Source organism: Natrix helvetica (genome assembly GCF_964273705.1).
Source record: "Natrix helvetica genome assembly, chromosome: 1".
Taxonomy (NCBI): domain Eukaryota; kingdom Metazoa; phylum Chordata; class Lepidosauria; order Squamata; family Natricidae; genus Natrix; species Natrix helvetica.
In genome coordinates, this window is record NC_138548.1 from 255,697,379 (window position 1) to 255,723,143 (window position 25,765).

Below are 25,765 nucleotides of genomic sequence, written 5' to 3' on the forward strand. Positions count from 1 at the left end.
GCCAAGGATAGAGGGTGAGTTTGGGCTTGAATTAAGACAGAGTGGGTTTTAGAGCTGGTCTGCACCCTTTAGAGCTCTCTCCTAGTGGAAGGCTCGGTAGCAGGCAGAGGAGAGTAAATTCCATAACAGCTTGCTAAGTCTTTAGCTTAGGGCAGGGGTGTCCAAACGTGGGAACTTTAAGACTTGTGGACTTCAACTCAGACTGGCTGGGGAATTCTGGGAGTTGAAGTCCACAAGTCTTAAAGTTCCCAAGTTTGGACACCCCTGGCTTAGGGTTATCAGGGCAGCGTCCACAACACAAGAGGCTCCAATAATACAGTAATTCGGATGTATTTTAAAATGCTGCAGTTACCCAGACAGGAACTAACAGCAACAGTTAACAGAGAGCATGGACAGTTCCCATTCCAAAACCAGATCTGCAGTCCAAACGAAGTAGATCCAGATAAGCAGCATCCCTCAGAAAAGCGACCCAAATGTTATCTACCGCCTTCCAAAGGATGCCTCCAGATGTGAGGTATACAATAAGCAGACTTTGGGGGAGAAGGCTAGAAAAAAGAAATATCGTGGCCATCTTGTGGCAAACATCCCGAAGTATGTATCCATCCAGCGCCAAACTTTGGTGTAGGGAGGGTTGTATGCAACTCTCCATCCTGTTTTGCGGGTCAAGGAGAGGAGAGTGAAGACGTCCCCGCTCCCAAAAGGTTAATTTGCTGTCTTCCTTCCCGACGGAAACGACCGTCTCATCCCAAGACTTCCTGGCCTGCTTGACGGAAATCCACGCTCTTCGGCCAGCCGGGTCAGACTCCGTAGCAGCGATGCTCATCATTTTCTTCCTTTCTTGCCTCGGCCGGAGTTAGCGGCTTCGAAGTACTCCGCAGCGCCCTCGTCCATCACACGTCAGAAAGAGGCGGACAGAAGAAGGAGGAGGGGGGGAGAGACTACAGTTCCCAGCGCCCCAGGCTGGGCAGCCGCAGTGCGAGCCGTTACTCCCTCCTCCCCGCCCGGTGTTAGAGAAGCGCAGAGAATCCGGGCTAGCGCCGATGAGAAAGAGGGGAAGAGCCGGGATCGGAGCGCAGAGCAGCACGAGCGGTCCGGTATAGGCCAGGCGCGAGCGCGAAAAGCTTCGGGGGCCGATCGGGCGTGCTCCCTCCGCGGCGGCTGCGCTTATTGAGAGAGAGAGAGAGAGAGAGAAAGTGACGCCGCTGCGCACCGAGAGGATGCAGGAGGCTGCGCTGTTGCTGGCCGGCGGCTGCCCTCCTCCTTTCCCGCCGTTGCTGCAGTGCTAGAGTCCTCCTTCGCTTTCTACCTTGCAGAAGAAGGGGCCATGTAACCGCCTTCCTCCGCTTCTCCCAGCCCGGGATAGCTACTGATCCTCCCACCTCCTTCGTTTCGCTGCGCTCTCTGGCCAAGGGCGCAACCATGAAGAAGCAATTCAACCGCATGCGGCAGCTGGCCAACCAGACAGTGGGCAGGTAAGGAGCCGGGTGGCAGAGAGAGAAATGCCCCTGGCTTCGGTTTGGAGCGCCCCTGGTGCACTGCGCCTGCGGGGAGGGGGGTGGCGTCCGTTCAGGACAAGGATTCTGCGGGGCGTGATGGTCAGTGGACTTTGCTATGACTTCCATTCCCTTGTTTCCCCCTTGGTTTTGTTAGTTAGTCTTTTGGGGGTATCCTTTCCTTTGCGTCTATTCTTCACAAAGCACAGCTTTGCCCCCAATTCTCAGTCATGGCTGCTGCTGTTCTACCCAGCCTAGCATGTTCCAACTGGGGCACCCAGGTGTTCTACTGGCCTCAAGTGGAGAGCCAGGTCCATCTGTTCAAAAGAGTCTTAGTCTTTCTGCCCCAGACTTTGGCCTCTTGCATTGGGTTGCTTGTCAACAATTGCTGGCAAGTCAACACCAATTAAACAAACTCTTAATCAAAGGAATATTTAGCCTTTAGCTGATCAGTTAGGCAGTTTCTGAACGCATGGCTCTTGATTTACAACATCTAGAGATGCTGATCTCTTGAGTTGCCTTTTGTGTGTGGAGGGGGGGGGGAGAAAAACAATTTTGACTTGTAGTAACATAGTTCCTCCTCCTCCTCCCCCAAGTGGTTCTCGAAATGGTTGGGTCAAGTCACCAGGTATTTCATTGAATGAGCCTGTTTACATCACTGTGAAAAGGGTGGGGAAATGTGAAATGCTAATTCTGTTTGGGTTTGGTGTTTTTTAAAAAAATATATATGCAGAGATAAAGTCTGCAGGATTTGGGGAGGAGAGTTGTTTTAGTCTTGATTTGCTTCCTGGCCAGCTGCCAGATTGACGTTTAGAAATAGCCATCACTGGACCCCCTTTCCAGCAATTGGTACCTTGCTTTTGGGGGCACTAGCACTGCAAGATTCTTTTTTAGCTGCTGGTGTGGTTGCCAGAATTAGACTCAAGTGGGAAAAAAGCCAGGCAGGCTCTGATGTGCTGGCTTGGCTTGAATCCAAAGTCTGGACTTGGCTTAGTGTGATTTCTCCTGCCAAACCTTTGAGAATTCGCCTATAATCTGTACAGAAACTGAACCCCTCTGCCCTCCCACCCAAGAGGAATGAAGAAGATGAAGAGTCCATTAGCATAGGGTGGAGCTGACCAGTGATTAGAGGATGTTGTTACTCAGGGAAAACAAATACATCGGACAGTCTCTCTGGGCTGCCTATGAATTTTGCACAGTTCTTTTAATAGTAGAAATCACAAGAAAAATCCTAACGCTTTGCTTGCATTCAGTTGTCCAGAAGCCATCATTTATTCATGTTAGTCTATCAGACCGATAGGCTTCCATTTTTACATTCCTGATTCCTCCTGGTAGCAGCTGGAGACCATCTTTATATTCCTTGTTTGGGCAGATGACAATGAATGATGCTGTTTCTTGCAAGCTTGAGCAAAGGGCTACTGGAGCAGTTCTGTCTGCCCACAGTTCGCAGGATTAAGGATGCTTTTATCCCTTCTTCCTTTGATAAATGTAGATGGCCATTTTGCTGTTTCCTTTTTTTAAAACAGCTGGTTCAGGATTCTAAGCACACACCAAGTCTTGGTTTTAATTGCAATCCCAGGAATGGCCCTGCTGTGTAGCTAGCTTTTGATCCATGTGCCTAAAGCTATTCCTCTGTGTGCACCCCAACAAACATTTCATTTCAGACCAGAGGGAAATTATGTTGTCCCTGCAACAAAAGAGTGGGCTGTGCTTATTTTCCCTTCTTAACAGTCCATTTGCTTAAGATTGCCTTTCTGGAAGGGTCATTTGGCTCTGAAAGCATATTGAAGCAAGGGCATAAGTGTGTTTTGATGGGGGTGAGGAGGGGAGGGAAGTAGAACTGCTGCTGTTGGTAGGTCTGGTATATAGGAATAATAGCAACTAATTTGCTGAACAAATGACCTAGATTAGATACCATGGTAGGAGATGACTTGATTAGGGAGAGGATTGATGGGAACAGTAGGGCAACTGTAAAATACCCAGAGATATGTGGAACAAAGTAATGTTATCATTTAATCCATGTTGCTTGCCTTACAAATCAAGATACCTCTAGAGCAATTCTGGAACTTCAGGAATTCTGTCATAAAATACAAATTTTCTAACTTCTAGATTACAGCAATTGCATATTAATGTTCTAACTTTCATGTTAATTACAAACACATGTAAAGACATGTATGTCAGGTAATAGACCCAGATATATGATGGTTTTCTATAGTACCTGGCCTTTGCCTGACTTTTCAAAACAAGCAGCTGGTTTAGGTATATTTAGATAAGCAGCAATCAGTTATAGTGATGCAAGTATCTGCAGAAGCTGTGTGTATTTTGGTTCTCCCTTGTGTGTTAACCAGCTTTTTAAAAGCTGGAGTGGGTGGGGAGATAGAAAAAGTCTTATTTGAAAAGAATGGATGCAAGCTAGCATCCTGGTTTAGTTATTTCTGGGGTTCAGAATTGTTGTGCAGATCTTTTAAAATCATAACATAGATTTAGAATAAATGGAGTTTGGAATTTGTTTTCTTAATTGTGCACTTGAAAAAATAAATGCCTACGGTTTCCAGAATTATGTTTTCCTGAAACTTTTTTGTTACAGCATTAACTGAAATTGCCAGAGAATCTTGCTTTGATTCTTGGCTTCTAGAAACCTCACTTTGGTTATTATGAGAATACAGATCTTTGCAGTTCAAGCTAGTTTTTTCAGATCATAACTGTTTATTAATATAATCACAAATGAAGTAATGGAAATTATTGCACATAAATATCTGTTGCTTTTCTTTGAATAAATTATTAGAATACTACTACTTTTTAGATATGATTCCTTATCTTCCATCAGGGACTGTAGTGCCCCCTAGTTACCTTATCTGAAATCCATGAGTTTTAGATTTGTTTTTCCATGGAGTAGGATGTATGGTAGATAACCTTGTGCCCTGCAGTCTTGTTTGTGATGTGTGTGTGTGTGTGTGTGTGTGTGTGTGTGTGTGTGTATGTATGTATGTATATGTGTGTGTGTGTGTGTGTGTGTGTGTGTGTACACATACATATATACATACATACATACATGTGTGTATATGTATATATATGTATGTATACATACACACACACTATATATATATAATGAAGCAAGTGATGTGCCATAAAGCCACTTAGTTAATGCTCAGGAAAGAATGGGAAATGTTAGGGAGGGGCAAGATTGTTGAAGAGGGGGCAATGGTAGTACTGATGACAAACATATATCAAATTCTGGATAATTCTGGCTAGAAGTAGCTTAGGTTTTTATATGTTCTTTATGATATATAAATAAGATGCTTGCCATGAAAAGACAAGCTTGTGTTGCCCTGCATTCTTTCCATCGTATTTTGAAACCTGGTCTAAGAAAGTCTGCAAGACAGAAGTTTAGTATGGCGACAACAAGGTTGATACCTTTGATATGTCTCTAAATGGGTCACATCTCTGTGGTTGGGATTTCCCAGAAATCTTTGGTTAACACATTAGAAAATCACATTAATGTTGGTTACATCTTATTACATGTGCTATAATAAGCTTGCTAATACAGGCAAATGCTTGCCTTCAGAAGATGTGGGTGTATAGGTCTCTTGTTTGAGCAGAGGGTTAGACCAGAAGACCACCAAGGTCCCTTCCAACTCTGTTATTCTATTATATTATAAGCATTTAGAATTAAATTGTCAGTGCCTTAAGTTCTCCAGGACTATTCAGGTAAGATTTATTCTTTTTACCTTAGTACAGGCACTGATAGCAATAGCACTTGGACTTATATATCGCTCCACAGTGCTTTACAGCGGTTTACAGCCGCAGCGTATTGCCCCCAACAATCTGGGGGCATTTTACCGACCTCGGAAAGATGGAAGGCTGAGTCAACCTTGAGCCACTTTGGGTTGAACTCCTGAAGTCAGCAGTGAGTTAGCCTGCAATACTGCATTCTAACCAATGCGCCACCACAGCTGCTTTGATTCAGCAAACTTCATGTACAGAGACTGCATATATGTTGGATGATCAGATACTGGAGAGAAAACGGCAAGAAGGATAATTATATTATGTTTGGCTCCTGCAGATGTAACATTTGATAATTGATTTCTTTTTCCTCTGCTTGTTTCTAACATGAATTCCTGTGTATTATTTTAGATGGTTGGTTGGTGGTTAAGACACAGTACTAGACTAGTCATTGTTTGTGATTTGGTACCGAAAGAGCCTTGGTCACCTTACCTTGCTGACTTAAAACAATTTTCTCAATTTGACATTTTAATCGCTATGGGTTTTTTTTTTCTCAACCAAGTTGCCTTCTGCTCCTTTTTATGTTATTGTTTGTTGCTCTGTTTGTCTAAGTTGGATTCCAGAAGGGAGACAGAGGGGAAGAAGAGCCACCCTTCCCTCAGCTTCTCTATTTGAATGATACCTGCTGCTTTCTGTGGTTGGCTCTGGAGTATTATTTGGTGTAGCCCATTGCAAATTTTTTGGAGGCATCAGACTTGCCATTGTTAAACCTAAGGTTTTCTTCTGAGCCAGCCTAGAACTGTGTTCCTTCTGAGATTCAGAGAAGTTGCTAAGGCTATAGGTTGGGAAGTATCTAGCTGCTGGAACTGTATTTACAGGATGAAACATAGCATTTAGGGGGAAGAAGAGCTGAAGAAGATCTGTGAGATGAAAAATCTGAGTCACACTAATGCTAGCCTTTTGTTGTTAGCCAAGGACTCTTGCAGTGCACATTTATAAACTGTTAAGGGAGGAAAGCACAAAACGAAAATAATAAAGTATAGGAGATATTTCAATGAAACAGTTAAATATCAATTTTCGAACCAGATTATTTAGTTTATTATTCTCCTTAGTCATCGAGTACAATCCCATGTAGAAATCTCATTACAAGTTATTTGCAAATTTTGGTGGTGTGGTTAGCAGTGTGTGTGTGTGTGTGTGTGTGTGTGTGTGTGTGTGTATATATATATATATATATATATATATATATATATATATATATACACACACATATACATATACATATACATATACATATACATATACATATACATATACATATACATATACATATACATATACATATACATATACATATACATATACATATACATATACATATACATATACATATATATATATATATATATATATATATATATATATATATATATATATATATGCTGGTTTTGTTGTATTCAGGTCTTTTCCCGTGTAAGGTTGAGATTATCTTTGCAACGTTTCGGCAGGATCTCATCTGCCATCTTCAAGCGTGAGCTTGAGATGGCAGGTGAGATCCTGCCGAAACGTTGCAAAGACAATCTCAACCTTACATGGGAAAAGACCCGAATACAACAAAACCAGCATACCTACACCCGTGAAAATCTGTGTGTGTGTGTGTGTGTGTGTGTTGTATTTGTACTGATAAATAAATAAAGGGAGACTAGTATAGATCTATTTCGAGCTAATTAGCTCTCATCAGCTAGCCATACCCTTACTGGGATTTGAACCTGGGCTGTATTATATCTTAGGCAGGAGTCTTAGCCACTAAGCCACAGGCTCGCCTCCTTATCAGTTGAGCCAGGGAAATAGGTATGTATTTGTGTTACAACCCCTGGTATGCCTATATATGATTGTAAGACCTGAATACAACAAAACCAGCAGACCTACACCCGTGAAAATCTTCATGGGCAAATAACTTGGAGCAGGGGTTTTTAAACATTCCCTATCATAGCTTCCCTCCTCAGGTGGATGGTGAATTGACCTTCTATTTGGCTTTTTGGACCATACACTTACCCATTTATTCAATAGTGCTTGGCCTCTTGTGCCATCTGACTAAGTATGGGGATTAGGACAATAGGGATTTTTAATTGCTCTAGGATTAGAGCAATAGTGCTCAACCCAATGGTTAGGACAGCATTGGTACTTTTGCAAATACTGAAGATGGTTCTTAGCAAACATAACAATTTTTTTTTCAGAATTGTATTTATCTAATATTATATAGCTGGCCATCTCGTCAAAAGTAACCCTGAGCAGTGAACAATTACATAAAATGATGCAGATGATAATAAATATAAAACAATCACATATATAAAATGTAAAATTCATATTAATAAATATCATTTAAAAAACCCATACTAAGAATTGCCTAAACCTTTCAAAATTTTGTCATAGTCTCATAATTTTGGGTGAGAATGCCAACACCTGTACAGAAAAGAGGGAATGCCTTGAGGGATATAGGAAGAAGAACTGTTGGCAAGAGAATTGTTAGATAAGACAGAACTGTGTCCAGACCAGGAATGTAATGTGAGGAGACATCTCAGACAAGCCCCTCCCTAGTTCTTATGAAGATGAAGGGAGGGAGGGAGGAAGAAGTGAATTCGGACTTGCAAGATGCAGTTACTATAGATTTACAACAAACGTAGAAGTGACATAGATGATGCTGAGTTCCTAGTCTGATCTATCTTGAAAAGCTGACATCTTGCAAGATATTTTTTCCTTTGTAAATGTTGTTTTTTAATTAACTTAGAGATGCAGTGAAAGATGTTTCAAAGGAACCCCAACCTCATGGTGCCTGAAGATGCTGTGTTGCCAATTTCTTGCTTATGTGGTGATTCTGAAATATGTTGGTGATATTTTAGTGGTCTGTATAAAGAAAAGCGTAGGAACCACTGGATTAAATGTTACTAGAATGTATTGATTTTAACTGAATTCATAAGCACATTTGATTTGTGTTCATCTTTTTGTTACATTTGTAGATGGAAGGACTGAACCACAAGTGAAATAGGGGAATGTTTGTGGCAGCAGATCCTGTGGTCATACAAGATTGAATACATTACGTTTTCCCTAGTTCTCTTTTCTCTCACTTCCATTTCTGTTTTGGCCTCAGAAAAGCTTTCTCCATCATGTTGTCTAGACGCCAACTATACAGCAAGCAGTTTTCTAGGAAGCTGTGGATAATGGAATGTGTGCATGTGGGATAAATATTTCTTTCTTGAATACTTTTTTTAACCAGGATTAAGACTTTTCTTTCCATTTCAATTCTCTTGTTTTCGTAGGATGGAGGATGTTTCTATGGCTTTAACAAAAATATTCAATTATTCCTCATATTGCTAGGTGAAGTCTTCTATAACAAGATCTAAGGCAGCAGGGAATCAAAGTAGACAAGCTTTCCATTTTTCCCCCACTCTCTTTTTCATGGACTGGAATACATGTTATTCCTCCTCTTTTCTGTTACCCTAGAATTTCCCTTTTATACAATATGCAGAAAAAGGTTATGACGTGGAATAGAAAAGGCCAGGATAAGGGAGATAAAGGCAGGGGAGAGAATGAAATGAATTCTTAGCCTTCCAAAAGGAAGGTGTGTTCCAAAGAAGAAAGTTTATCTTATTGGAAGGCTAGAAATTTTTTTCTACAACATACTAGTAGGAGAGAAAGTAAGGAACGATGGAGATATCTCCGTTTCATTTTCAGTCTTTGCTAGAGATTATACTGATTGGATCTTTACTCAACTCCGAATTTTTTTAGTTGAATCAACTAAGAGATGAAAAATGTAGTAAGCAAGATTCTGGCTTGGCTGTCATTTTCTCTTGTGTGGAATTTGTCTTAAACTTCAATCATCTTTAAGATGAAATCTTGATGAGCATTAACATATGGCAGGTGATGCAGTGCAGTGTTTTATCTATTCTCCTAAGGTGATAAGTTATTATGATGAGGATCAAGGTGTAGTCCCATGGTGGATATATGGATTTCTTAATTGAAAGCTCTTATCAGACTGTGACCTACTTTATACTACATGTGAAGCCTTATAACTGAACTAACCATAATTTATTTAAAAAGTCATTATTAGTTGTGTTGATATAACTTGCTAAGCCAGAAACCATGATTTCTAAACATTACAGCTAGTTTTTATTTGGCTTAGAATAATGCGTAAACTTTGTTTATTTCTGTACTTAGCCCAGAAGGATCCTTCAAGGGTGGGGGGAAGAAAAGGGAAGCATATTATGAAGAGTTGTGTTGTATTATTGTATCACTACAACACAAGCATTGTTCTGTCTTACCCAGTTGCATTTGAAAGGTTAGAGACTCTGTGAGTATATTGTTCACACCATTTGCATGGATATTTAAGATTGTGTGTTAGTTACCCTCATGCCTGTTTTAAGCAGATCTCAGTTTGTTTATGTGCTTGCTGTTAGCAGTAGAGAATGGTGCATTTATTTATTTTGGTTATTGTTGGAGTTATTCTCTCCCTTTCTGTTTACAATGTATTAACTCTCAAGGCAGCTTACAACATTGCAACCTATTTAGATAGTGAGATAGATGGTATATAGATTTAATGATAAATATATATCCACTTCCATAAATACCTTCTGTTGGTATCTAGAAAAGCTGCTTTGTTGTTTTGTTTTCCATAAAACTAATCCTTAAAAAAATCTTACATTTAAAATTCCAACATCTTTTGGTCTTTTAAATTCTAATTTATGAAACATCAAAATATATGTTGGGCAATAAATTATTCTGGGTTCTTACATTTTGCTAAGTTATTTTTATTTTGATATGTAAATCTAGTGATTCCAGTTGGTAAACCATGATTGTGGAGGTGTGAACACAGCCATAAGGTACAATACATGGACTTATCGATCTTTTCTTTAAAATGAAAAAAAACGATGCTTATTTTAATTGGAAAGCTGATTCTCCATGAAAACATCATGATTTGCTCTGGTATTGAGTTCCCCTACTTAAATAGAGAAGTTCTCTTAAATCAGCAGTGTCAAACTTGCGGCCCGCGGGTCGGATGCATCATGCGCTGGCCACACCCATGTGATGACAATGTGACTTTGCAAGTTTGACACTCATGTCTTAAATTCTGTTCCGTAATTGACACATCTTATCACCTTCTGTAAATGGCAACTTGTCTTCTTTGTGCACCTTTTACATTGCAGTTCTTTTCCCCCCACCTTCTCATCTCATTTTAGACAGAAAACAGAAAGGAAAGGGCTGAATGGGAGCAAAGCTCAATCTTTGACATACAGTTATAGTTTCTAAGTTTCCTAGCTATCATTATTTTTCATTTTTAAAAAGAAAATTTATAGTTCTTATGTTTCCAGTAAAATAATATTCTTCAGCATCATCTATTAAAAATGAATTTAATTATTCCAGAGAAAAGAAGGATACATGAGACATGATCTTTCACCAGATTTTCTTTTAATTTATTTTTAAGAGTTTGATGATGGCAAAATGTATCATCACATACTAATGATTGCATGTTCCGAGAATGTTGCATTTGAATTTAAATATAAAAGGCAAACACTTTCTGCCTGGGGAAACACCGACATACTTACAGTGAGCATGTACAAATTAGCAGCTGTTTGAGAGCAGCCTCTTAAGAAGTAAACAGGGAACCCCTCAGGGATGCTTGGAGGCAAAGAGAATTTCCCAGAAACTGTAGCAGTAACCTCTCCGGATTTCAGAAAGACCTTTGTAATAATGAAACTTAAAGGACTGAAAAGTTGCAGCTCACAATTAACTGTGATTTAACCTAAATCATGCACCAGTTTATCCAGGACACTGTTCTGGATATGTGGGAATACATTGTCTTTGGCCAAAGTTTTCTCTACATGCGCCTTTTTTGAAAAGCACATTGCACTTGGTATAATCTGCACATGGAAAGAAAAGACCAAGTTTTTGAAGGCCAAGATGACATAATAGTAAGTTGCAACTTCACCATTCAGGTAATGGGTAATTTGTGGTTGGCCACCATAAGTTTGTAGACATGTCCATAACCTAAGAAGCTTGAACTCTCCCCTCTGGTTAGAAAAGTTGGAGTCCTCCATTTAAGGCCAGTTGCCTTCCTCGTGTTTATTAGTTTTAACCTAACACCAGCCATTTCAAATCAGAACATACATCCTACATTCAATATCTATCCTTGAAGGATTGTCTACAGAGTGATTAATGTAACTGACATTTTTGCAATAGAGTAATATTAGGATTTTATTGTTAAATGTGGTGTTAATGTGCTAGATCAGCGATGGCGAATCTTTTTTGGCTCGTGTGCCATAAGTGGGGGGAGTGCAGGGGGGGTCATGTGTGGGCGTGCCGCACCCATAATGCAATGTGCGACACCCCCCAGTGCGCATGCGCACACCACAGGCGCTCTCCCCCATTTTTACATGCTTTTTTGCCCTCCCTCCTGGAGCCTGGGGAGGGCGAAAAATGACTTTTAAAAAGGGTGAACTCAGCTGGCCAGCGCGCACATGTGCGCTGGCCAGCTGACAGGGCAGCACCTGGCATGCCCTGACAAATGGCTCCGCGTGCCACCTGTGGCATGCGTGACATAGGTTCGCCATCACTGTGCTAGATACTGTGGATGTGTCATTATAACTGCTGTGGATTTTTTATTGTTTAGATAGAATTGTGGAGGGTTATGTCTTATGGTATTCCATGAGAGGTTTAATTATTCTGAAAACCATCATGAACCTGTTTGGATCTGACCACACACTCGTCCAATAAATAAAGAAACTAGCCAACTCTCAACCCAATTGTGTGATGCCTGTCCAATAGGCTGGCTAGGCTCATTGCTAACTGGATTGATCTCCTTGACTGAGAGAAGTGCTGAAAGGAGAAGGGGTCAAGCTGGTTATCCTTTATTCTATATCTATTCCAAGTTATACAAGGGGTAAAACCCAGTGGTACTCATTGCTCCTTTGATCATTATTCCCAAAACTGGAACATCTTATCCCACCTTCATCCCATTTTCAGTGGGGAAAAAATCTTGAAAACAATTAAACTTAACATCCTTTCCCCCTACTTGCCTCAATACCAGGGATAATATTCCATCCCTGGTTTCATCCATGTAAATGACAGGAAGCTTCTGCCCACTTGATATAATGGCTTCTTTGCCTACTGCAGCTCTTTGTTGTGCAAAAATCATGAATCCGTCAAGACATTTTATGGAGAACTGTACATAACGCTTCTCCATACATCCGTATATTCCTTTTCCCCCAAAGTCAAGGTAAATTAGCTGCAAAATGATTTTTTTTTTACTTAATAGCATAAAGGGCCATCTGGAAAAATTTGGATGCAAAGGCAGCTTTGATTTCTTCTCTGTGGCTTCCTTCTCTCTCCTGCTCCATATTTTGCTGACAGGTTCATACAGCTTTTTAATAATCGATACTGTCAGAATTAATTTAAAGTAACCCATCCCTACACATGGCTCTAGGAAACCCAGAAGTGCTTTCTTGCCAATTGTGGTAGGCAGGAAGGCACACAGATTTTTGTTTTTTAACAAAAAATCATCTACTTCAATAATTGATTGGAATAAAACATGGTGAAAATATTATTGTAATGGTTTTAAAATATGACAGAAGCAGGGGAGGAGCAAAAATAAAAAGATAAGCATTGCCAAAAGAAAAAATATTACCATATTTTTCAGACTATAAGACGCACTGGAGTATAAGACGCACCATGGTTTTGAAGAGGTAAATTTTTTAAAAAGTTTTTGCACTCTGCAGGCCTCCTAAACCCTCTGCATGCCTTTGTTATTTGCAAAGGGGGGGGGGGGCATGCAGTGCTTTGGATGGCTCTTAGACTGCTCTGGGGGGGCAAAAATAAGCAAAAAATGGCCTGTTTTTTGCACAAAAGGGGGGGCATGGAGAGGCTTTAGAAGGCTTGTAGAGTGCTCCTGGGGACTGGTGGTGCAAACACAAGCAAAAACGCAAAGGGGGCGGGGTTTCAGTAGGCCAAAAATGCTATATTCAGTGTATAAGCTGCATCAAGATTTTCACCCTCTTTTTTGAGGGAAAAAAGTATGTCTTATACTCTGAAAAATATGGTATTTTAATTATAAAAGTTAAAATTCTAACATATTCTCTTAATGCAATTATTCAACTACATATATATGTGTAATATATTTATATAACTGTCACTTTTTTAAGCTTACTCTATTTTGTATAAATGAGTCTGATATTTCATTATATTTATCCATATAAAATCTACATCTATAGGCAATCCATTCATAGGGGGCAAGTACAATTTACTTCAATCCATTGAATAAAATCTATTTAGCTTTTCAATGCTGCAATATCAGTCCTTTGTCCAGAGCAAAGGAACAGAGAATATATTTATGTTGTCTGGTTGTCAGATCCCAAGTGCTAGGTATGTAGTTCAATAAAATATAGTTGCCTGAAAATTTTAGTTTGTGTCATACAATTATTTTTATATATTCCAATACTTTCTCTCAAAACATAGTACTTTTACTTTACTTTACTTTATTTCATATTTCTAGACCGCCCCCTCTCCCAAAAGGGACTTGGGGCGGTGAACATAAAGCATTGTTAAAAACACATGTTTTATCAATTCCCACACTTTTGACTAATATCAAGCGTTAGCATTATGAAAACCTTGTGTAAGGTGTTATGTATCATAGTTTTCCCTCTGGTCCATTTCGCTAGGGGGCGCTGCGCGAAATGTGAAGTGCCACATTTGGCAACCTGTTAGCAATAAACTGTTAGCATTTGTTAAGTCCTGGCTCGCCTCCGTTTGTCCACCCGTGTTCTCCCAGCTAGAACATAAGAAACCTTAATTTTTGTGGAGAATTGTCCAATTTTGTACTTGATAATGGTGGCAGTAATATAGTTTGTGTATGTGCACACACCACTGCAAAAGTGTGAAATTCTTAATAAAATTGGGGGAACCATCCATTGAAACTTGCACAAGACATTCACTTTTTTAATGATATTGAAGATTGTGTACTTAATTGGGTGATTCAACAAGCTTTGTAAGAAATAGTTTACGTTTACAAAGGCAGACAAAAATTTCTGCTCAGCCAAAGGTCCGACTTCTATCATTCCAGTGGCTAAAAAATGAAAACCCATGTTGTCTTCGGTGAGTGCTGCTATGTCTACTCCTAAATGTGGCTCTTGACAAGAAGCATCTCTAAATACTTTGTAAAAGCAATGCCATGGATAATAGGAGCCAGTGGTGAAGATGCCCCCCTTATCATAATCCCTATCAGGGTAGTTTGTATCTATGCATTTATTTATTCTAAATAAATGATATCCATTAATACTCTGGGCAGTAAATAACAAAGCAAGTTTTGGATCAAATTTTGTTAGGAATAGTAATTTGTATGGTATTATACAAGCAAGGAAAGAAGGGCCAAATGTACCTCCGTGGTAACTTTTATGAAAAAGGGTTTAAAACTTCGCCCATGATCCCATGTACGGTACTTTTCAAAAGGGAAAGAATTTCTAGCAAATGCGGAGGTTTGGTTTGGATGGCAGACTCAATTTTTGGAAGGTGATACCTGAAATATATATAGCACGGCCTTCCAATAAAATTACATGCAAAAACTGTCCACTTTTTATTATATAGTGTTATTTAATGTCAATGACAGATATTTATGAATTTATTATTTATAGGACACAATTTAAAAGATTTTAAAAAGCAATCAAAAGGAAGACTTCACCTTAGATTTCTTATGGTTAAAACCAGCCTTCTTCAAATCTGGCACACTTCAAATGTAGGTTAAGCATTATAGCATCCAGAACCCCATCCCCAACACATGCAGTTGTTCTGGGAATTGCAAAGGAATAATATTCTATTACAATAATAATTGCAATAATACATCAATTTTTGATACAAGAAAGAAAGAAGATAAACTGAAGCAATAGTAGCAAGACTGGATGGATATAAAAAATGTATGTGAGCATCATTTCAATTAGCAACATAGCGTAAGATTATATAAAGTCTTCATTGAAAATATAAATTTTGAAAAATGGGAGAAAGATGTGACCCTACACAGGACTTAGCCACGGAGTTTGTGGTATAAAAAGCAAAAAGGAAGAACAGACAAAATAAATCCTAAGAACTCAGGAAACATTAAGGTCAGGAAGCCAGAGGAGTAGGGAAAAAGAGGGACATATATCGGAGAAATGGCAGTCTGGAAAATGGATGCAGCAGGACATGGAAAACTAATAAAGATTTGAGAAATGTCATTTTGTGGTGTTGTTCCATTCTTTACTCTTCAGAGTTAGTGCCTTCCTATAAATTTAACAGTAGGTAGAACTACTGCAATACATGTTCCATTTACCAATTGTATTTTACTAACCATAACCCAGTGGTGGGATTCAGGCAGTTCGCACCACTTCGAGAGAACCGGTTGTGAACTTTCTGAGCAGTTTGGTGAACTGGTTGTTGGAAGAAATCATTAGGGCAGAGAACCGGTTGTTAAATTATTTGAATCCTACCACTGCCATAACCCCTATCTCCAGAGGATGGTAGAGGATAGGAAGGCCTGAAGGAATGTTGTCCAGGGGGTCACAATGGGCTGGACACCACTTTGCAATTAACAAAAACAATCCCTATCAAAAATATTTTGTTTTTTGTGAGGACAAATTGTCTCTTATGCCTGAATTTGCAACATGGTGGAACTGCTATAGTTGAAAAAAATCAATATTTCAGAAACAACATTTCTGAAGGAGCAGACCCCTAATATAGAATGTGTTATATTTTTTGGTCTGATTTTCAGTGGAAGTAGATTTTAAATTTACTTTAAATCTACAGGGAGTGTATATGATGAGAATCCCTGGCAAAACATATAACCACCTTTTTCTGTTTCTTTTCCCAAATTTTCAGAATCAATGGTCTGTGGCAGTGATGGCGAACCTATTGCACGTGTGCCACAGGTGGCATGCGGAGCCATTTGTCAGGGAAGCGAGGCGTTGCCCTGTCAGCTGGCTAGCGCACATGCACGCGCTGGCCAGCTGAATTCACCCTTTTTTAAAGCCATTTTTCCCCCTCCCCAGGCTCCAGAGGCTTTATAGGAGCCTGGGAAGGGTGAAAAGAGCCTCCTCCCCCCCCCTGGAGGCCCTCCGGAGGCTTCATGAGCTTCCCTGACACTTTTGGGGTGCTCAAAACGCTCGGAGGATCGTTTTGAGCACTCCAAAGTCTTCAGGGACTGTCCAGAGGCTTCCCTGAAGCCTTTGGAACGCTTAAAACGACCCTCCGAGCAAACCAGGAGTCACTTCCAGTTTGCTCAGAGGATCGTTTTGAGCGCTCCGAAGGCGTCAGGGAAGCTCATGAAGCCTCTGGAGGGCCTCCGGGGGGGGGAGCAGGGGAGGCTCTTTTTGCCCTCCCCAGGCTCCTATAAAGCGTCTGGAGCCTGGGGAGGGGGAAAAAAGCATGTAAAAATGGGGGGAGCGGCTGTAGTGCGCGCATGCACACTGGGGGGGTCACGCATTGCATTATGGGTGCAGCATGCCAGCACATGACCCCCCTGCGCTCCCCCCACTTATGGCTCTTGAGCCAAAAAAGGTTCGCCATCACTGGCCTATGGTCATTTCCCACAATCCTTATTGAAGCTTGAGAAAATATGTATTTATATAAAATGGATATGTCAGAACCCTTTTATTGCAAAAGAGTGACCTGTACTTTAGACACACATGCCCAAGTAATATGATGGCTGTCTCTGTTGACAAATTATTGTAGCTCTATAGATTGCAGTAGAGGCTGTATAGATTTTCCAGGATTTGATGTTATAAATGGAAGAATTTAGAGATTATTTTGGGAAAAAGAATATTGTTGCATAGCAGGGCTAAACTGATATTCAAAGAGGTGCTTCTTTTCAGTCAAGATTGGAGTAAAAATCTTCTGTCAGAAGCAAAGTGCTGCTGCATGAAACAATATGTGTGTGTGTGGGGGGGTCCATTCTCAACAATCAAAATTCAGTGGTTGTGAACCAAACGCAGTTCACAAAGTCTTTTGGCGATAAAATGAAAGATGTCTCCCATTACACCTGGGTTTTATACATAGATGCAGACATTTCAAATTAGGTTCTAAGTTAATATTTAAAAATAAAAATTCATACTTTAGTTTTATGCAAAATTTCCACCCCAAAAAAAAGAATATAGCGATTACATTAGAAATGCCTTTTCCAATTTATAGGTGGCAATGAAAAACTTGAGTCGTGCAGAATAAAGCGATACAAAATGTGTAGCTTGGGGGTAGAAAAGAAATTTATAGTTAACAGAGCTCTTACCTATACACAGTGCATGCTGTGACAAGAGTCTAGAAAATGATTCCATGATGATTGAATGAAAAGAAGCTTTGTACCATTTTCCCCCAACATCTCCAAGGATGTATCTTCAGAGGGGGAATCTGATGCTGCAGGCTTTGGAGCTGTCTGAGTTCTTATATGCCTTGAGTCCAAGAAAATGCCATGTTCCTGAAGCAAAATCATATTAGTTTTTCCTTCTTCCACTCTGTCTCATGTTAGCCTATAATTTGATCCTTCCATCTGCCTTGGTCCTTTCTTATTTGGCTTGTTTTCTGAATTTAGAGATTGTGGTACCAGATATAGGTATATTGGGCCTAGGCTGGCTAGAAATTAGTATACAATGACAAACTCTGATCAAAAATAATTATAGTTGGTATGCCAGACTTTAGCAAGAAGGTATCTAAGACAAATTGAGATAGAGATACAGTTAAATGTCTAAGAAACACTCTCACTCCTTTATTTATTTTTTGAGAGTATGCAACCATATCTCAAATGCATTGATAGCAATATTCTGTTACATCAGAATAAAGCTTCAGTTTACCGAGGCTTATGCTGCCCACCTAAGGTATGCCCAACTCCCAAGCGTAGATGACTTCAGTGAATCAAAAAGTATTGCGCAGACATTATAAACAAAAAAAAAAAACACATCTTGAAATAGCAATGACTTCTGTCTTAATACCTTGAATCAGAAAGGTTGTAATAAAAGGACTTCAACGGCAGTGACCATTACCCACAGTATATGTGTGTTTTTAGAATATTGAGGGAGGGTGGTGAACTTGATTCGTTAATTGCGATTTTAATTGTTTCCATTCATCTGTCTACCTCCTCCATGTACACGTATACGTCTATATTCTTGTGTATGTATTGTCCATATTTGTATTTTATGTGTTTTTTATTGTACGCCGCCCCGAGTCCTTCGGGAGAGGGTGCGGCTAACAAATAAATTATTATTATTATTATTATTATTATTATTATTATTATTATTATTATTATTATTATTATTATTATTATTATTATTATTATCATTATTATTATTATTATTATTATTATTTATTATTATTATTGACACAAATTATAGATGCGATTTTAACAGAAAAATTATGATCTTTCTTGATCTTGACCCAATCTATGGTTGTGTTGGGTTTATTTTTTGGGGGGGAGGGGAAAACTCATCTGACTATAGACCCATTTTCATATTCTAATCCACCAAGACAGCCAGGTTATTTGTTCATGAACTGCTACCCAATATGATCTCTCCCATTCTATATATATGCTTTTGATTTTTCCACTCGTGTGAAGGACCTTGCAATTGACCTTGTTGAGATTCTTCTGGCTGGGTTTTGCCCATTGCTCCTGGTGACAAGATTACCCTGCATCTTGGTATGGTCTTATAAAGTGTTTGTTATCTTCTTTATTCTTTTGTTATCTGCTAATTTGACATGTTTAATCCCTCATTCAAATACTGCATAAAACTGTTGAGCAATGCAAAGCCTAAATTGGAATCCTGTGATCTCCTTCCAACTTGCTGAAGAGCCCTAGATGAAAATCTTTTCAATTAGTTCTGCATCCATTTAATGATAGAAAAATCCAGCTTACATTTTGCCAATTTCTGCGCTAGTATTAAGTCTCCCTTAATACTGAAAAACAGTCAGGACTGAAAAAGAACATTAGTGGAACAGTTCTCTCTGAATTCAAATTAATAAGGTTTATTAGGAAATAGGTTGAAGTGAGAATACAAGCATTCTATCAACTTGGCTTTCAAATGTGGAACCTATTTATTAGCAATTCATTAGATTCTGGCTTTCTTCCTCTGACACTTTTGGTATAATGAGAAGGATGCCATTTTTTCCAATGATCCGTGGGTGGATGGGAGGCAATCTGCCTTGATTTTTATTTACATAATTATTACTAGCCAGATTATCAGTGTGAGAATCTTCTTTTATAGTTAGGTTTTCATAGATGACTGACAAATGCTTTGCTGTAGTCAAGATGGGATGGAGGGAGGGAGGGAGGGACGGAGGAAGGAAGGAAGGAAGGAAGGAAGGAAGGAAGGAAGGAAGGAAGGAAGGAAGGAAGGAAGGTAGGAAGGTAGGTTGGTTGGTTTGGTGTGCCATGTTCTCAGTAAACCTATGCTGGCAGCATGCTGTCAAATTGATAGTCTCTTAATACTTAATAGTCTCTTCCATGATTTTACCGCACCACCCTCACCATCAATGGTTTTTTCCCCCTTTCCTTGGGTTGCCATTTCTTCCATCTTTTTGCTCAGACTCATTGGGATAAAGTCTCCTTTGCAGAAAACACAAATTTAAATATTGGTGAACTCTTCCCTCTCTTTGATACCTGTTACCATCTGACCGTGTTTGTCATGCAGCAATCTTAGGTTTTTTTTTCCCTTTCCTTCTTTTATTACTGTCCTTGCAAATACCCACCACAACCTTTCCTGTTGCTGTTAGCTTCACTTTTAATTCTTTTCCACTTTAGCCTTACTGGCTGTCTTTCAGTTCCAAGTGGGTTTATTCTAATTTCCCTGAGAACAACTACCAGTTGTCCCAAGTTAGATTGGGTGGCCACACTCCTAGTCCCTTTTCTTAAACATTGCCATCTTATAGAAGGTAGGAAGTATGCCTCTTTTTTTTTCTGGCAGCCCCTGCCCTATGGAGCACTCTTCCCCTTGAGGTTCAGCAGGCCTCCACCCTTTTAGCCTTCCATAAAGCACTATAAACTTGGCTGTTCTCCAAATGCTGGGTTAACATGAGGTGACTGCATATCGGAAGTTTATCTTGGCACAAGGGATTTGTTTGTGTTTATTTTTATAGTTGTAATTTAAAAATTTTTTGATTGGGAGCTGAGTTTTTTATAAGATTGACAGGTATATAAATGTTTTATATAAATAAATAAAAATATTGTGCAGCCCCTGTCCTCCCACACTCCTGCAGCCCCTGCCAATTCACCTACACTCAGAAGTACCCCTCCACAGCCCCTGCTGGTGCACCCACACTGCCTGCAGTTCTTGCCACTGTAGTGCCTGCCAACAGCCGCCAACAGCCTGCCTGTGTACTGCCGTGCCTGTTTGTGAGCCCACACTCATCCACCTGTGGACCTGGTTAACCTAGACACACTCTGTAATACCTGCCTTTAGTACCTGTGCGCCCCCCCTGCACTCCTTGCCTGGGATTCCTGCCACTTCCATTGTAACAACTTGCATAGTCCCGGGGTTATGACACCAATTGGATTGCCATCACTAAGTGATCCGGTCACATGATATAGAGCTTTATGATCACATTGCTTAGTGATAAAAATATGAACCTAATTGATGTTTAAACAGGACTACCTGTACCTAATTACTCTTTTTCTCTTTCCTCGACCCTCTGTAAAGTCTAGTCCAAGAGGATATTAATAGCAAGAGTACTTAGACTTATATACCACTTTACAGTGCTTTACAGCACTGTAAACTTCTCTAATTATTTTTCAGAGTCAGCATATTGTCCCCAACAATCTGGGTCCTCATTTTGCCCTCCTCGGAAGGATGGAAGACTGAGTCAACCTTGAGCCTGGTGAGATTTGAACTGCCAACTTGCAGGCAGGCGGCAATCAGCAGAAGTAGCTTAAGGGCAATGGAAAAAGCCTGCAGTACTGCACTCTAACCACTGTACGACCGTGGCTCTTCCAAATCTTCTGCCAAATCTTTGGTGGTCCATAGCACACTCACACAATACAGAGGTGGTATTCAGCAGCTTCTGACCAATTCTTGAGAACCGGTAGCAGAAATTTTGAGTGGTTCAGAGAACCAGTAAATATCATCTCTGACTGTTCCCGCCCCCATCTATTCTCTGATTCCTAAGTCCCAGCTAATCAGGAGGAAGGATTTTGCAGTAATCTTCCCCTGGAGTGTGGTGGGAATGGAAATTTTACAGTATCCTTCCCCTGCCACGCCCACCAAGCCATGCCACGCCCACCAAGCGACACCCACAGAACCGGTAGTAAAAAAATTACCACTGACACAGTAGTATCTTTATTGTTTCCCCTTTGTATTTTTATCTAAATGTTTTTGACTCCTGCTTAAATATCTTCATCTTAGTACACATGGGCATTTTCTTTAAATTTAACACTATTAAAGGAGCTTAAATTGCATATGTGTATAGAGGAGAGGATGATGATTCAGGCACATTTATTGGCTGCTGGAGCTACCCCCCTCTGCTGTCTTTCTGTACAAAGTAGCTTAAGGGCAATGGAAAAATTAAGCAGGTTCTCCCTTCTCAGGAGTTGTCCATCATCCCTGGATTCTGGTTGGCCTTGTGAGAGCAATTATTTTCCTCTAATAGTATTATGCTGTTCCAATTTGGATAAAACAGAGTCGGAAGCCAGAGAGAGTTTCTATTCTTTTCAACTGATAACATTCTCAGGCAATAAGACCTGCTTTAAAGAGAACAGAGTCCATTGAACAAAGTGGACTTTGAGTTAATATACATAAGATTAATGTATTTTAAGAGAGATTCAGAATTGACCTATGCTGGCCTCTCCTAATGCAGTGTATTCTCATAGGCCATGAACTTTGGCCATCTTAACTAGGAATTATAGGAGGAAATGTCAAACAGATTTAAAGGCCATCACGTTCAGGAAAGATGTTATTCTTCTTCTAGGCTAGTTTTGACTTATGTCACGGTCTGCAGATACTCACATGCTATAATGGACTGATGTACATATCAGTCATTTTGGCATGTATCTACTGATCTTCCCCTTTGAATAGTAGAATATATGCTTGTGAAGCTTGAAAGAGAGAATGACTGACTTTTTTTGAAAAATCAGCTTAACGAAGTTGGGGAAAGGGACAATTGTGGTATAGGAAGATTTCATTTCATGACTTTTTTCCCCAAATCCATGGCTATTTTTTTTTCTATTAGCAAATTGAAATACACATCCAGGAGTCTTTAGGACTGGAAAACCACAGCATGCAGTGAAATAAATCTTGTGAGTTAAATTTGTAAGTGCCATGTCTGTTTGCCTGAGGTCCTGGATATATGCCTTATTGAAATGACGTGGCTGCAACAGAGTTAGTAATTAGAATAAACCCACTTGGAATCAGTTCCAACCCTTGTGGGATTCCTCTGTATACGGGTGGAGTCAGTCATCTGGCTGCCACAGGAACCAATGACTCCACAAACACTTTATTTGATGGCCTCTGTGTTCCTGCCCCACTGAACTTTAATGTTGTTTAAAGATTACTTCGAATTAATAAATATGAAGTTGCTGGAATACAGAGTAAAGTTCTAGCATCTTTACTTCCAATAATACTGTAGGCCTCATAGAAATCCTATAACAATTTCAACAAAGAAGAGTGACCAACTTTTTCTCAGGTGATAATCTGGAAAAAAACCAAACAATTTTATTCTGTTTGTCGTGTGGGAAATGAAGGTTTTATTACTGATAGTGTTGAGCATGACAGACACCTTATGAATGAATGTATTCTTTCCCCTGCCCCCCCCCCCCATGATAATCATTTTGGAAGAGCTGTCATCAGTCTCCTATTGCAAAACTTACAGAAAGTTTGCCAACCGACGATCTATCTTTTCAGCAAAGTCTCTTTTTGTTCTGTATGGGCTTTGATTTCCCTTCCCATGGTCCCTAGAGTCCTTCATCTCTGTTCACTCTTTTTCTATTTGCATGTCACGTTGCATTGTCTCCAATTGACAAATAGATGGAGAACTGTTTATTTCCTTCTTAGTAAATTTATTCCACACATGTCAATGTCTACTTGATGGTAATGGGTGGGTGGGTGGGTGGGTGTGTACACGCCCAAGTATGTGCATGCTCCAAAATATAGGCTTGCTACAAACTGAGATGAGGTGTTACTATTTTGGTCTCACAAATAGTGTGGAAGATTGTATTCTCATAAGGCTACCTAATTGATCATTATAGTTGACAATTTGTTATAACTATTATTTAGAGTTGGTCCAGTTTCCTTTTATTAACAGTTGAATAGCTGGAAATGTGAAACAGATCAGTCCAAACTTATTTTCCCCTTCCTTTATCTTTGTTTTATATTGATTCTGATTATGAATATTAATTATGTTTGGCTTGTGCTGATTGGCTTGTCTTCTGTGTCCTGACCATACTGCCATCCATAATCCAGAATTGTATGATTAACCCATTCTGTTCTGACCCTAGATTAAGTCATAGCATCCAGGCTGGTTGACTTTCCTCCCCTTCTTTTTGCTGCGAGGTCATAGACCTTTCCATTCCTAAAATAGTACTTTTGTGTGTTGAGATTTTAAATATCTCATTAGACTCTGCAAGGAGGAGGCACCAGTAGGGAGGGATGAGTCAGTCTAGCATAGGAACTGTAATAGAGTTTTACCCGTTTGATGTGGTGTGCAGACTTTAGAGGTTGCCATGACATTTTATTTTTCCAGAAGTGCTGAGAACTGCACTGGTAATTCAGAGTATGATTCCCTAATTTTGGGGGTTGCCCTTATACTGTTCATAATGACCAGAGTGGTTCAGTTGTAACTCTACCTTCTTCCTCAGTACTAATTTCCCATGAATGTTCCCAGATTCCCTGTACTTGGTCTTTTACACTATAGTAGGGTTTCAATTCCCTTCCACAGTTTCCATATTTTTCACTTATGCAAACTGGTATTGAATTTTTAAATTATAGAAAAGTTTTGTGCTCACATATGCAATTATAATGCAGTCTTAGGTCAGCTTCCATGAAGTTGAATGAATGAAAAATGTACCAGCTGAATTAGTTTATTGGGTGCTGTTTTGTTGAGTCAGGAAGCATATACATCTCAGAATAATTCAAAACTTCAGAGTTTGACATTTCTGTTGAAAACTTTTTTTCCAAGTTGTCTTGGAAACAATTAATTTTTAGACCAAAAATATATGAGGAAAATGTTTAAAACCTTCTCCTAGATTATTTATATCATAGAATATATCATATTGACTTGAACTGCAATTTCACTCTGTTTGACATTTAAAGCTGTTAGGCTTAAATGCTAATCCAGATTTTGTTGGTCCTGAATAATAAACAATGAATAGTAATGAATGATAATGAATAATAATTGTTTATTAGCTCTGGTGATTAAATATTGTCTACTCTTAGGTGTATCTACGGTATGTTTCTGGAGTAGGTATGGCAGTGCTCCCTGGAAGCTTAACCTAGATTTTTCCATGAATCAAGATAATTGGCATTTTCAGTAGCAGCAACGTCATGGAGCTGAAATCCTTTAATCGGTAGTGGTGAAGAAAAAAATAAGTAATGTGTTCTTAAATTTATTTCTAAAACAAAAACAAAAACAGCACTTTGAAATGAACTAAATAGCTATAGCAATGGCAATAGCACTTACATCCCACTCCATAATGCTTTACTGCACTCTCTATGTGGTTTACAATGTTAGCATATTGCCCTCATTTTTCTGACCTTGGAAGGATGGAAGGCTGAGGCAAACTTGATCCGGTTAGGATTAAACTTCTTGCTGAGGGCAGAATCAGCCTGCAATACTGCATTCTAACCACTGAGCCACCTAAGGCTCCTTACTTACTAAAAATAATAGATTCTTTAAAAAGATATAGGAATAGTGCATACTGTGATCCCTCATATATAGATCAATATCCCTCGGGCTCTATCAATTTCATATGCATTTGTCGATTCCCGTATCTTATCCCCTTCTATATTTTCGTTTGGATTTTCTTTAGAAAAATGCATATATAAATTGAATTATATATGCCCATTCTGATACGTTATCATAAAATATGGTTATAAATATATTTCGGAAGCACTCCTTTGGGAAAGCTCAAAGCCAAAAAAAATTGGAGAAAGTTGATCTGAAGTATAATCAATGTTAGTTTGTGCTGGAATTCACAAATACACATGTCTTATCTATTAGGAATTTTTGAATGAATGCACAATAGTTGGTCACATGGACACACTAAGAATTACAGTTTAAAGAACATCCCTACAGTTAGACCAGTGTTTGGGAATTCCAATCCTTTTTCTAAGCAGATGGCCTGAAAGCTGCACTACCAGCTGGAAATGTGTAAATGCAAGAGTTGGCTATATTCCTGGAGAAGCAAACATAATTGTTGAAGAGGCTTTGTTGTGGTTTGACTTTGAGCTACCTGATTATGCTCAGAATGACATAAGCCATTGGCTTTCTATTAGCTCTCCAGTCTAGGGCAAATAAGAATTCTTTAAGTTAATACCTAGAGAACCAATTTGCTCTAGTGGTTAATGCAC

The 25,765-nt window shown here is 39.4% G+C and overlaps 1 protein-coding gene across 10 annotated transcripts in view; it reads left to right on the forward strand.

Annotated features, from left to right (window-relative positions):
- The first annotated feature begins 292 nt into the window (after positions 1–292).
- ARHGAP44 (Rho GTPase activating protein 44) overlaps positions 293–25,765 on the forward strand; it is a 120,921-nt gene continuing 95,448 nt past the window's right edge. For 3 of the 10 annotated variants that reach the window (XM_081965594.1, XM_081965597.1, XM_081965598.1), the window contains exon 1: positions 295–1,472. In XM_081965594.1, coding sequence (XP_081821720.1) covers positions 1,420–1,472 — 53 coding nt within the window. In that variant the 5' untranslated portion in view covers positions 295–1,419. Of the gene's footprint in view, positions 1,473–2,032; positions 2,122–25,765 lie in introns of those variants that run through there. The other 7 variants (XM_081965589.1, XM_081965592.1, XM_081965591.1 and 4 more) reach the window with 6 other exon arrangements.